Genomic DNA, 11,599 nt, shown 5'->3' on the forward strand with positions numbered 1-11,599 from the left:
GATGTATCATGGCTGGGCTGCCAAAGGTGGAGGGGCCCCCCTCATTCACTAGTGTGACACTTTCTCAAAAAATCCAACTTTGTTTCAGACCACCAGAGGGCCGGGTCGCCGACCGCCAAAGCGGCCAGGGTTTATTGCATCGTGGCTGGGCTGCCGTCGGCTATAGGACACCCCTCGACCTCCAGCACGACATTTTGTCAAAAAAGTAAACTTGGTTCAGGACCTCCAGAAGGAGTGGCCAAAGACCCACTCCTTGTGTCTGACCATCGGCTCTCCTCGCTCAGATTCGCTTAGGTGCATTTCGGCCTCTTTTCTCTGGAGGTCCTCGTTTGAGATATCCCCGTCCTGGCCACGCCCCCCACTCCCCTTTCAGGTCCATTTAACACTTTTGATCAAAATTCCAGGTTTTTATGCTGAAATGTATGGTGAGGCTCTCGGTTTGGCTCCACTGCGCTTGGTAAGATGAAATAATAACACTAATGTGTGTGACAAATAAGCACTGGACTTGTGTTGAAGCACTGGACTTGTGTTGCACATGATTTTAATGCAATTTTTATGACAAAAGATGAAATAAAGTCACAAATTCAAGCAGAGAGCCAGCCTGGAGGCTCCAGGGCCCCAGGCTGACCTCCACAGCCCCAGCCAGAGACTCCAAGGTCCCAGCCAATCTCAGCAGTCCCAGTCTCAGCCTCCACAACCCGGCCTCATCCTTAACAGTCCCCGCCCGGGGCCTTAACCTCAGCCTGGAGCCCAGCGCACTGGCTGAGCACATGTACCTATTATTAAGCACCCCTCCGCGGATAAATCCCTTAGCCTGCTCCCCCAGAGGTTCACGCCCTCAGTGGCCCTGCACCTGGTTCGCAGCCCCGGTGGCCCCGTACATGTCTCATGCCCCCGGTGATGTAGCTTACACTTTGTTGCTCTATTGATCAGGCTCCACTGACAGAATGAGCTAGACCACCAGAGGCACCGAGACTGAGCTGGACCACCAGAGGCACCAAGGTTGAGCTAGACCACCAGAGGCACGGACCACCAGAGTCACTAAGGCTGAGCTGGACCACCAGAGGCACCGAAGCTGAGCTAGGTCTCTAGAGGCATGGACCACTAGAGGCACGGAGGCTGGGCAGGCCCACCAGAGGCACCGAGGCTGAGCTGGACCACCTGAGGCACGGAGCCTTACCTGGACCACCAGAGGCACCGAGGCTGAGCTGGACCACCAGAGGCACAGAGCCTTAGCTGGACCACTACAGGCACGGAGCCCCTACCACCAGAGGCATGGAGCCTTACCTAGACCACCACAGGCATCGAAGCTGAGCTGGACCAGTAGAGGCACGGACCACAGCAGGCACAGAGGCCTAGTTGGATCACAAGAGGCACGGACCCTTAGCTGGACAACCAGAGGCATGAGTCATAAATCCCACAGATGGTAGCTCTGCACCACTGGCTTCTCAGCCAAGCACCTACACCAAATGTCTGAACCTACAGTGCCTCTCGTAGTGAGCAGGATTACCATTGCAACAACTACAACACATCATCAATAGTTTAAAATTAACGTGTCTCAGAATGGTCTAAAACCCAGCTCACGTTCCCTATTAGTGGGTGAACAATCCAACACTTGGTGAATTCTGCTTCACAATGATAGGGAGAGCTGACATTGAAGGATCAAAAAGCAATGTCGCTATGAACGCTTGGCCGCCACAAGCCAGTTATCCCTATGATAACTTTTCTGACACCTCCTGCTTAAAACCCAAAAAGTCAGACCTCCAGGGTGACACTTTGCCAAAAAATCTAACTTGTTTGTGACCTCCAGGAGGAGATGCCAAAGATCCGCTACCCGTGTCCGATCATCTGCTCTCATTGCTTTGATTAGCTTAGGCGCTTTTCGGACTGTTGTGGTCAACTTCTCAAATTAGCACTTAGCCATATTAGCTCGATGGAAGTCATTTGAAAACCCACACCCCAAACCTCCACCGTGCCCCTGCTGGTCAATTAAACTTTCTTGCTCCCCAGGTAGTCCTACCCGTGGGGCTTTGTCAGCTCGGTTTGGGTTCACCTCTTCCTGGCCACCCCCCCCCCCATCCCTTTCAGCTCCATTTAACCCTTTTTTCCTCATTTTTGATCAAAATAGAAGGTTTTTAGGCTAAAAATGTAACCTCCAGGGCCCCAGGCTTAGGCTCTAGGGCCCCTGGCTGAGCCTCCAGGTCACAGCCTCAGCCCCAGTAACGCCAGCCTGAGCCTCCAAGGCCCCAGGCTGACCTTCAGGGCCGATGGCTGACCTCCTGGGCTCCAGACTAAGCACCACCCCACGGACAGCTGGTTGGCCGCACCGCTGGATGTCCTCATTCCCGTGATCGAGGAATGTAAGTTTGGTTGCAAGCCAGTAGCGTAACGTCCGTTGTGAAACGCACACTCTGTCGTAGAACCAGCACTGGATGAGTGGCATCACCACAGTTCATCTTTGCCCGTCCACATGCAGCCGAGCAGAGGATAGGGATTGCGCATGGAACCGCTACATATCTGGAAGTTACATGCCGAGACGATCACATGGGGCTCGTCCCGGACTGCCACCATGCCTGCGGTGCTGACACCCTATCCGTCCGTCACATCATTCAGTTTAGCCCAGGGACACTAGATTGCGCCTGGGCATCACCCTGCCGGCCACTCCCCTCCTTCTCTGAAGGTACCATGTTGACAGAAACAGCGGACGTGGAAAGGGGTCTGGGCCCCCCGTTGTAACCCGGGTGGAGCAACTGGATGTGCTCCTCGCAGACATGGGCCGTCGAAGAAAGCCTGGGACCCTTCCCGGCCAGATGCTCCAGAGACCTAGCCCGAGCCTCCAGGACCCCGTGCTCAGCCTCCAGAGCCCAAGCCTGAGCCTCCAACAAGCCGGCTGGCTATCTGGACGTCCTTAACCCTTGGATGCACTTGTGGGGTCAGGCATAACCCCATTGGTTGTTTTTCTTCAGCAGCTTCAAAATAAAAGCTTGTAATATAGTCACATTCCAGGTGTTCCTCATAAAATATCTGTGACATGTGGCCATTTTCATTTTAAAACATAATGATTTTTTTTCAAGAAATTACAAGTTTTTGTATCACTAACCGACTCATCAACGAGCGGGGTCACATATGACCCAGAATAGGTTTCATGGATTTTCATATGAACGTTTACATTTTAGCCACTTTTAGTGTCCCTCCCAGACACCTGTTGTCAATTAGTGACTTCTGCTGGAACTTTCCAATCAACACACCCAGTGTCAGCAAGCTCTCCACCCGGGAACGGACTTCAGCAGCCCCGTGAACCGCCTCCAGACACACAACCCGAGCCTCCTGCAGGATGATGGGCATTTACAACATCCAGCAAGGCCTCCACACAGACAACCGGGGCTGTCAGCGAGCAAAACGGCCTCTGCTGCACTGCACATATCCTCCCCATCCGCGGCTGGCTTATATAACTTGTAAGTCATTTCTCTTTTAACATAATTTTTAGTGATATATTCTAAAGTGTGATCACTTCACTGGTTAAATGTGTTCATTTTATCCAGAGTAAAATGGCTAGTAGGAGGCCAGCTCCGCTCTCTGTGGACCGTGTCCTGCAAATGATCCAGGATGAATGGAATGACGAGCCGGACACAGTCACTGACTCAGATTCTGACGTCTCAGATATGGAAGACCCATTGTCCCCCCCACTGAACAAGGGCTGTCAGACACACAAGAGTCATCTGAAGAGATCATGGATGTTGTGCCGGACCGGCGGAGCTACAATGGCTCATACTGGGCAGAGTTACTCCCCAGATAGGCTGTAACACCAAGTCACAGTATGATACGTATTCGGCCAGGAGCTGTGCCTGGGTTTAGGAATGTCTGCCCAATAGATGCATGGAAGGAGTTCTCGTCTGACAATAGAGGAGGTGCTGACATGCACAAACAAGGAGGGAGGAAGAGCAGTCTCAGACACGGGGAGAGAGTGGAGACATGTGACCAAAGATGAGCTGGTGGCCTTCATTGGATTGACCATTCCTGCAGGAAGTGAGAAGAACTGGGATGTGCCCGTAAGTACGCTTTTCAGGAGTCCTCTGCACAAAACGGTGTACAAGGCCACTATGTCAATTCGAAGATTTGAAGACATTCACTGGTTCTTATGCTTTGATGACAAGTGGACAAGGGCCAACCGACTGCAAACAGATTGCCTGGCACGCTTCTGCCACATATGGGACCTGTTCCTGATCAAGTGCCGGTTCAAATTCATCTCCAGTGATTGTATCACAGTGGATGACAACTCGTGCCTTTCAGAGAGAGGACCTAGCTTCTACAGTACATGCCGAGCAAGCCCGCCAAGAACGGGATAAAGAACTTCTCGGTTTGTGATGCCTATTGCCCATATGCAATTGATGGGATCATGTATCTAGGTAGACAACCAGGGGAAAATGTCCAGAAGAATCTGGGGGAAAGTATTGTCCGTCAGTTGTGCAGTGGATTGAGACACACAGGCCGGAACATCACCACTAACAACTTCTTCACCAGTGTCCCTCTTGCAGAACATCTCCTGGAGGAGGGTCTGACTGTTTGGGAACTTTGCGACAGAACAAGCCAGACATTCCTCCAGTCACGAAGCTTCTAGGTCCAGAGATGTCCACAGCACCGAATTTTGGTTCAATGGGAATATGACCCTGATCAGCCATGTAAAAAAGGAGGGGAAGGTTGTTAAGCTGTTTAGCACAATGTATCATGGCAGGACGGTGGATGAAACCAGCCCAAAAAAAAGCCAGAAGTGATCCTCTTCTAGATGTCTCTGTAGGTTCTCAGTCATCCAGGTCATGGTTATCCAAAAGCTGTTTAACAACAAATTCTTCTTCAGAAGAAGTCTCTTGGATGAGAGACGAAACATTTTCAAGAACTTTTTTAACGTACAGTGGATTAACTTAAACAGCTTTTGCATCCTCTTCTACAGTCAGACCAAAAGAGGAGTTGATATAATGGACCAGATGGTTGGCAAATTCACCTGCAAGCGCCAGACCCAGAGATGGCCCATGGTGCTCCTGTATAACATGATTGACATCGCCGCTCTGAATGCCTACACACTTTACAGGGCTCAGCACCCTGAAGTTTACACAGGCTTCACCAATGGAAGACGACAATTCGTCACAGAGCTCTCAATAGAGCTTGTGACACCTCACATGAGAAGTCGACCAGAAGGTATCCCAAACCTACCAACCTACATAGCAGCAGCAATATAAAAGTTTGGAGTGACATAGACTGCTGCGACCCGTCCGCAGGGAACAGACACACTTCGCCAGAGGAAGAGATGCAGGTTGTGTCCCAGAAAGAAAGATTGAAAAACCACTGATTGCTGTATCAAATGCAGTGCCAAGTGCAATGATCACAGCCAGAAGCAAGTAGTTTGTGACAGATTGAAATATCAATGGAAATGCAGTGAGAGGTATCTGCAATCATACCTGGGTACACAGTTAACTAACACCAGGTACAGCTAATGGTTTTGAGTAGACTGGCTTTGAATTAACCACATAATGAGGCAATGTAGGTGTATTTATGACCTGTAAGAGGGTACAGTGTGTGTCATGTGCCAAGTTGCTTCATCTGACACTTTGCCCAGGGAGGAGGAACAGGTATCCCCAACTGCCCTCTGGGGAAGAATTTCTGCTGCCAGAGTGATGATACCCTACACATCACCTCTGGCCTAGTTATGAAAATCAGTGGTCAACTGGTGTGCCCTGACACCACACAAGTAACAATGCATAACTCAGATACACACTATACTGAATAAATCATGATACTCATGCCTGTACAGAACACATCCAATTGCTGATCCCCAAAAGGTATTGGAAAATGATTTCCTGTGGAAAAATGTTTAAGGTGACTATCTTCTGTTAAATAGTCTTGATTCATTCTTTGGAAATCATGACATTGTATCTTTTACTTTGAATCTTTCTGCTGGATCTATAAAATGAGGAGGATTTTCTCCACGTGACACTGACCTGTAATTTAAAAAATACAATGTGAATTAAATTATGACACAATAGACTCTTGATAATTCATTTCGTTTGTATTGATATTTTTCCAAAATAGTGTGAAATCGTTGCAGTTTAATTGTATTTCAAATGCAGTAAAATCACAGACATCATTAATCCCATATGAGATTAAACCACAAAAATAATATATCATTTGAATGTGATTTCAAATAAAACACAGCACAAGGTGCACAGGTAGAAAAGTTAAAAAAGTAAGTTAAAGCTAAGTTAAAAAAAGGGCACAATTCTCAACAGGGATGAACAAATGATAATTGAAGTCCAATGGGCGTTCCCTCTTTGATATACTGGAAGATGAGCAGTTGTCTCAAATCGTATATAAGTCATGAAAACACAAACCTAGACAACTGAGAGATGGAGATCTCATTTCTAATTGTTGGTTTGCTCATGTTTGATCTATATTATGGAGATGGTCTCAAACAAAAGGCTAGATTTACAGGAGGTTTTGTTAATGGAACTAACAATCAGGCCTCAACTGTAACATGTAAACCCCAAGGTACCGCTCGCCTGCCAGCATTCTCTATGGATGGAAACTTCGTTATTGGGGGTGTTTTCTCCATACACCTCTACAAACACACCTTGAGATATAACTACACCACTGTACCTGAGCCACTGAGATGCACAGGGAGGTCTGTCAGGAGAAGTGATTGTTGAGAGAGTATCATAGTGTGTTACTGAAATGCTTTTATTTGTGTTACATTTTCTTGTCATTAACTGTGGCTGCCTTAGTTACAAGATTAATGCCTGTTATCACCCATGATATTAAATTGCAAATCTCTTTCTTATGTTACCTGCTTAAATAGTGCATCAACATCGTTGTATTCATGTTTGACAATTGAGTTTCTGTCTCCAGCATTGACTACCGTCAACTGCGCTTCTCACAGGCTATGATCTTTGCGATTGAGGAGATTAACAACAGCACCGAGCTCCTGCCTGGTGTCAAACTGGGTTATCAGATCCATGACTCCTGCACCTCGGTGCCAGTAACAGTGGATGTGGCATTTCAGCTTTCAAATAGCCTGGATCAGGCATTTCACACTGGTGATAACTGCTCTCAGTCTGGTATGGTGGTGGGAGTTGTGGGTGTATCTGGATCTACACAATCTATGAGCATGTCACGTATTATCGGGAGGTTCAACATCCCTCAAGTAAACATTTAAATTTCTGACAAACTGTCTTTAATAGAAATGAGGACTGATTCATGTGCCTGCCATGTTCAATAATCACATTTATATTTTCACTTAGGTCAGTTATTTTTCCACTTGTGCATGTCTGTCTGATAAGATTCAGTACCCTAATTTCTTCAGAACAGTACCAAGTGACCAGTTCCAGGCTGATGCACTGGCCAAGCTTGTAAAACATTTTGGCTGGACTTGGATAGGTGCAATCCGATCAGATTCAGACTATGGCAACAATGGTATGGCATCTTTCCTGCTCACGGCACAGAAGGAGGGAATCTGTGTGGAATACTCTGTGTCTTTCCATCGGACAAACCCACGTAGCAAGATCCAGAGAGTAGCTGATGTTATCCGGAGGTGTCCATATCACAGATTGTGTCAAAGTGTGACAGTGGTTGTATTTGCACAAACTTTACAAAATGCACTCAATTCCATCCACACATCCATCCATCCCTCTATAATTCTGTGCATCCATTTTTACATGTAGATGACCACAATTCTCTTGTTTACATCTGCTTCTTCAACTTTTTGGGTCACTGTGGTTGCTGGAGCCTATCCCAGATGACCACGGGCGAGAGACCTCTGCTATGACACAGACTCATGAATTTAAACAAATAGCAACATGGACGTCTGTCACTTGTTATAATACATGTGAATGTCTTCCACAGATCAACAGCTCACGTTATTGTGGCATTTATTGCGTCTCCTGAACTGAGACTCCTTCTGGAGGAGCTGTCAAGTGAGGCTTCTCCACCCCGCCAATGGGTAGGAACTGAGGATTGGGTCACCAACAGAGACATGCTGAAGTACAGATTCTGTGCTGGAGCTATTGGATTTGGCATTGAGCAATCAGTCATCCCTGGATTGAGATATTTCCTGCTGGATCTCTCTGCCACAAAAGTGGCCTCTTCCCCAGTGCTCACTGAGTTCTGGGAGGTTGTATTCAACTGCAGGCTGGGGACATGTGAGAGAGCTGTTTCTGTTGTTGTAAAAAGGTCCACCAGAAATGAAGAAAATAAGACCGACTTTTCTGTAGCTTAATTTGTGGATTTAGTTTTGTATGAAATTATGTGTGGTAAAATATTTGACCTTATTTGTTGTTATTTATATTATGATATATAATATATGGTTTTAATGTAGGAGCTAAAAACGTTCTGTCCAGTTACTGCCACAGGTGAGAGAATGTGTGATGGAACTGAAGACATGCAGACTCTCCAGAACCCATACACCGACACATCTCAACTTCGAATCACTAACATGGTCTATAAGGCAGTTTATGCATTAGCACATGCCCTTCATAACACATTGTGCCCGGACACAAATTCCTCAACTCACTGCGACAAATACAACAAGTTGTCATTAAAGGAGGTTTGTTAAAATTATAAAAAAAGCAGAAAAACACATTCCAATTCTAGAACTATAATATATATAATACATACATTTAATTCAATTTGTAACACTTAACTTCTCCTTATAGGTCCTTAATCACTTGAAGAAAGTGAAGTTTAACCAAAACGGTTATGACGTGTCATTTGATGCAAATGGGGATCCTGTGGCCAAGTATGAGCTGGTGAATTGGCAGAAAAGTCACAGGGGCAGCATTGAGATTGTGACAGTGGGACATTATGATGGGTCATTGCCAGCGGGTCAGGAGTTTCAAATTAATACGAACCTCATGTTCATGGAGGGTGTCACAAAAGTAAGGGGTTTTAACCCTATTCAAACAGATGCTTGAAAGGTCTCAAACAATTTTCCACTGTCAGAAGTTTACACTGACAGTGAAGAGAACCATTCCAAATGTTATTGTAATTTTTTTTTTATTGTAAAAATGAAACAATAAAAAATAAATTACAATGTTGATGTTAATAAATCAAGTGGGTTTCGTGACCTAACAACCCTAATAATCACCATAATTTCAGCATGAAAAGCTCCTTTGATTACCTGTTGTGTAACGTTTTAAGGAGGAACAGCAAAACCTCTGTAATTGAACAGATAACATTTGAAACTTCTTGTCGTTAAGCACATTTTATTTTCATCTGATTTTGGAAGATATGTTTATGAATAGAAAAATCTTTTTATTTGGTCTCTCTGCAGTTAGGTTGCATTATTTTAAAATACTGTAGATATTTATAACCAGTACAAAGAATTACAAATATTACAAGAACAAAAGACTATTTCAAGATAAATGTTTACAAATAGTTTATTATTGCAATTTTTATCATTTGTTAAATAGTTATTAATTGTAATAACATAATGACTCTTCTTGACTTTGCATTCATGTATCAGGTTCCGAGGTCAGTGTGTAGTGACATATGTCACCCAGGAACCCGTAAAGTGCTTCAAAAAGGAAAACCCATCTGCTGCTATGATTGTGTGCGATGTCCTGATGGAGAGATTAGCAATTCTACAGGTGATTTAGTTCCTATTCATAAATACTACCTGACATACTGTATATGACTACTAATTTCCATTTGTAATTTTTTGTTTTGTGTTTTAGACTCTCTTGATTGTACCCCTTGCTCTCATGAATTCTGGCCTAATGCAGAGAGCTACACCTGTCTACCCAAGCCTGTTGAATTTCTTTCCTACAATGAGGTCCTAGGAATCATTCTGGCAGCGTTCTCCGTTGGTGGTGCCTGTCTCACCATCATGACTGCAGTTCTGTTCTATCAACATAGAACATCTCCGATTGTCAAGGCCAACAACTCTGAGCTGAGCTTCCTGCTGCTCTTCTCTCTGACTCTGTGTTTCCTGAGTTCATTAACTTTCATTGGAGCACCCTCTGACTGGTCCTGCATGCTGCGACACACAGCCTTTGCAATCACCTTTGTCCTCTGCATGTCTTGTATTTTAGGCAAAACTGTTGTAGTATTAATGGCCTTCAAGGCCACCCTCCCAGGCAGGAATGTCATGAAATGGTTTGGTCCGCTGCAGCAAAGAATAACTGTAGCCTGCATAACATTTATACAGGTATTAATATGTACCATTTGGTTGGTTGTTAGTCCCCCGTTTCCAATCAAGAACTTAACTGTATATAAGAAAAGAATCATTCTGGAATGTGCTTTGGGCTCAGCCGTTGGGTTCTGGGGTGTACTCGGGTACATTGGGCTACTAGCTGTCTTTTGTTTAGTGCTTGCTATTCCAGCTCGGAAACTGCCTGATAGTTTTAATGAAGCCAAACTCATTACCTTCAGCATGTTGATATTCTGTGCAGTCTGGATCACCTTTATCCCAGCGTATGTCAGCTCTCCTGGGAAATTTACTGTGGCTGTAGAGATATTTGCCATTCTGGCCTCCAGTTTTGGATTAATATTCTGTATATATGCTCCAAAGTGTTTCATCATATTGTTTAAACCAGAGGAAAACACCAAGAAAAATTTGATGAACAAAAAATGATCAAGAGACATCTGAGACATCTAAGCAATGATATAAAGTGTGTCCACGTTCTCTACCGTCAATGCATTTCAGGAACCACATATGATTAAGGAATCCGCGATCGAGATTGCAAACTATTTATCTAATTATTTACGGTAATTTAAATATTTATGTACCCTCCCCATACTGATATTAAACCACTTTCTATCTGTGTTACCTTTTCCCACACTCTGATAGACTGTTTAAAGAACTTTTGTGTCTCACCAAAGTCTGAGACTCACGGAACATAGCACACTTCTGGATGCCGTCAGCCAATTGAATGAGCGTACGGTATCACGTGACTGCCAACCAAAAATCCATGATGAGGTGAAGTCACGAACATTGATGCGTGATCGCAAGAGGGCACACTGTGTATATGTACCTGTCGAGGTTTACTGTAGGACCCAAATGTGCAGATGTCAGGTAAAAGGGAAAAATAGATTTATTTAACAACGAATGTGATGCAGTGATTAACCAGATGATCAGGCTGAGCAGGTAAATCGGCAGGAAATGAGAAAGCAAGCAGGTGGCTGGAATGGTAATAGTCCAACAGGCAGCAGACCGGGACTGGAACACGGAGAGAACAGAGTTATCAAAAAGTCAAGGTGCGAGTTCAAGAGAGCCAATGTGTAGATACTGACAAGCAGTACAAACGAACTGGCGATGAATGGTGGAAAGCTGGTCCTCATGAAGGTCTGGAGATTGGAGATTAGTCACAGGTGTGCTGCTCTGCTGCCAGCAACAGCCACACCCAGGTAGGTGGAAACTATGAGGGACTCAGAAGAGGGAGAGAGAGAGAGATGCAACTGCAAATCCTGACAATACCATATTTGCCCGAATATAAGACGGTGTTTTTTGCATTAAAATAAGACTGAAAAAGTGGGGGTCGTCTTACATTCGGGGTCTAGACATTATACCCAATCACAACGCTAGATGGCGCCAGATATCTTTAAAGCAAACGCT

The 11,599-nt window shown here is 45.1% G+C and overlaps 1 protein-coding gene across 1 annotated transcript; it reads left to right on the plus strand.

Moving 5' to 3' along the window:
• Nucleotides 1–6,551: 6,551 nt before the first annotated feature.
• Nucleotides 6,552–10,618, plus strand: LOC137599046 (extracellular calcium-sensing receptor-like). Its single transcript, XM_068319694.1, has 8 exons — nt 6,552–6,673; nt 6,898–7,192; nt 7,290–7,579; nt 7,891–8,186; nt 8,397–8,590; nt 8,700–8,921; nt 9,509–9,632; nt 9,720–10,618. Exons 1-8 carry the CDS (start codon nt 6,567–6,569, stop codon nt 10,616–10,618), a joined length of 2,427 nt encoding a protein of 808 aa, XP_068175795.1. The 5' UTR covers nt 6,552–6,566.
• The last annotated feature ends 981 nt before the right edge of the window (nt 10,619–11,599 follow it).

This window comes from Antennarius striatus, chromosome 7, assembly GCF_040054535.1.
Source record: "Antennarius striatus isolate MH-2024 chromosome 7, ASM4005453v1, whole genome shotgun sequence".
Lineage (NCBI taxonomy): Eukaryota > Metazoa > Chordata > Actinopteri > Lophiiformes > Antennariidae > Antennarius > Antennarius striatus.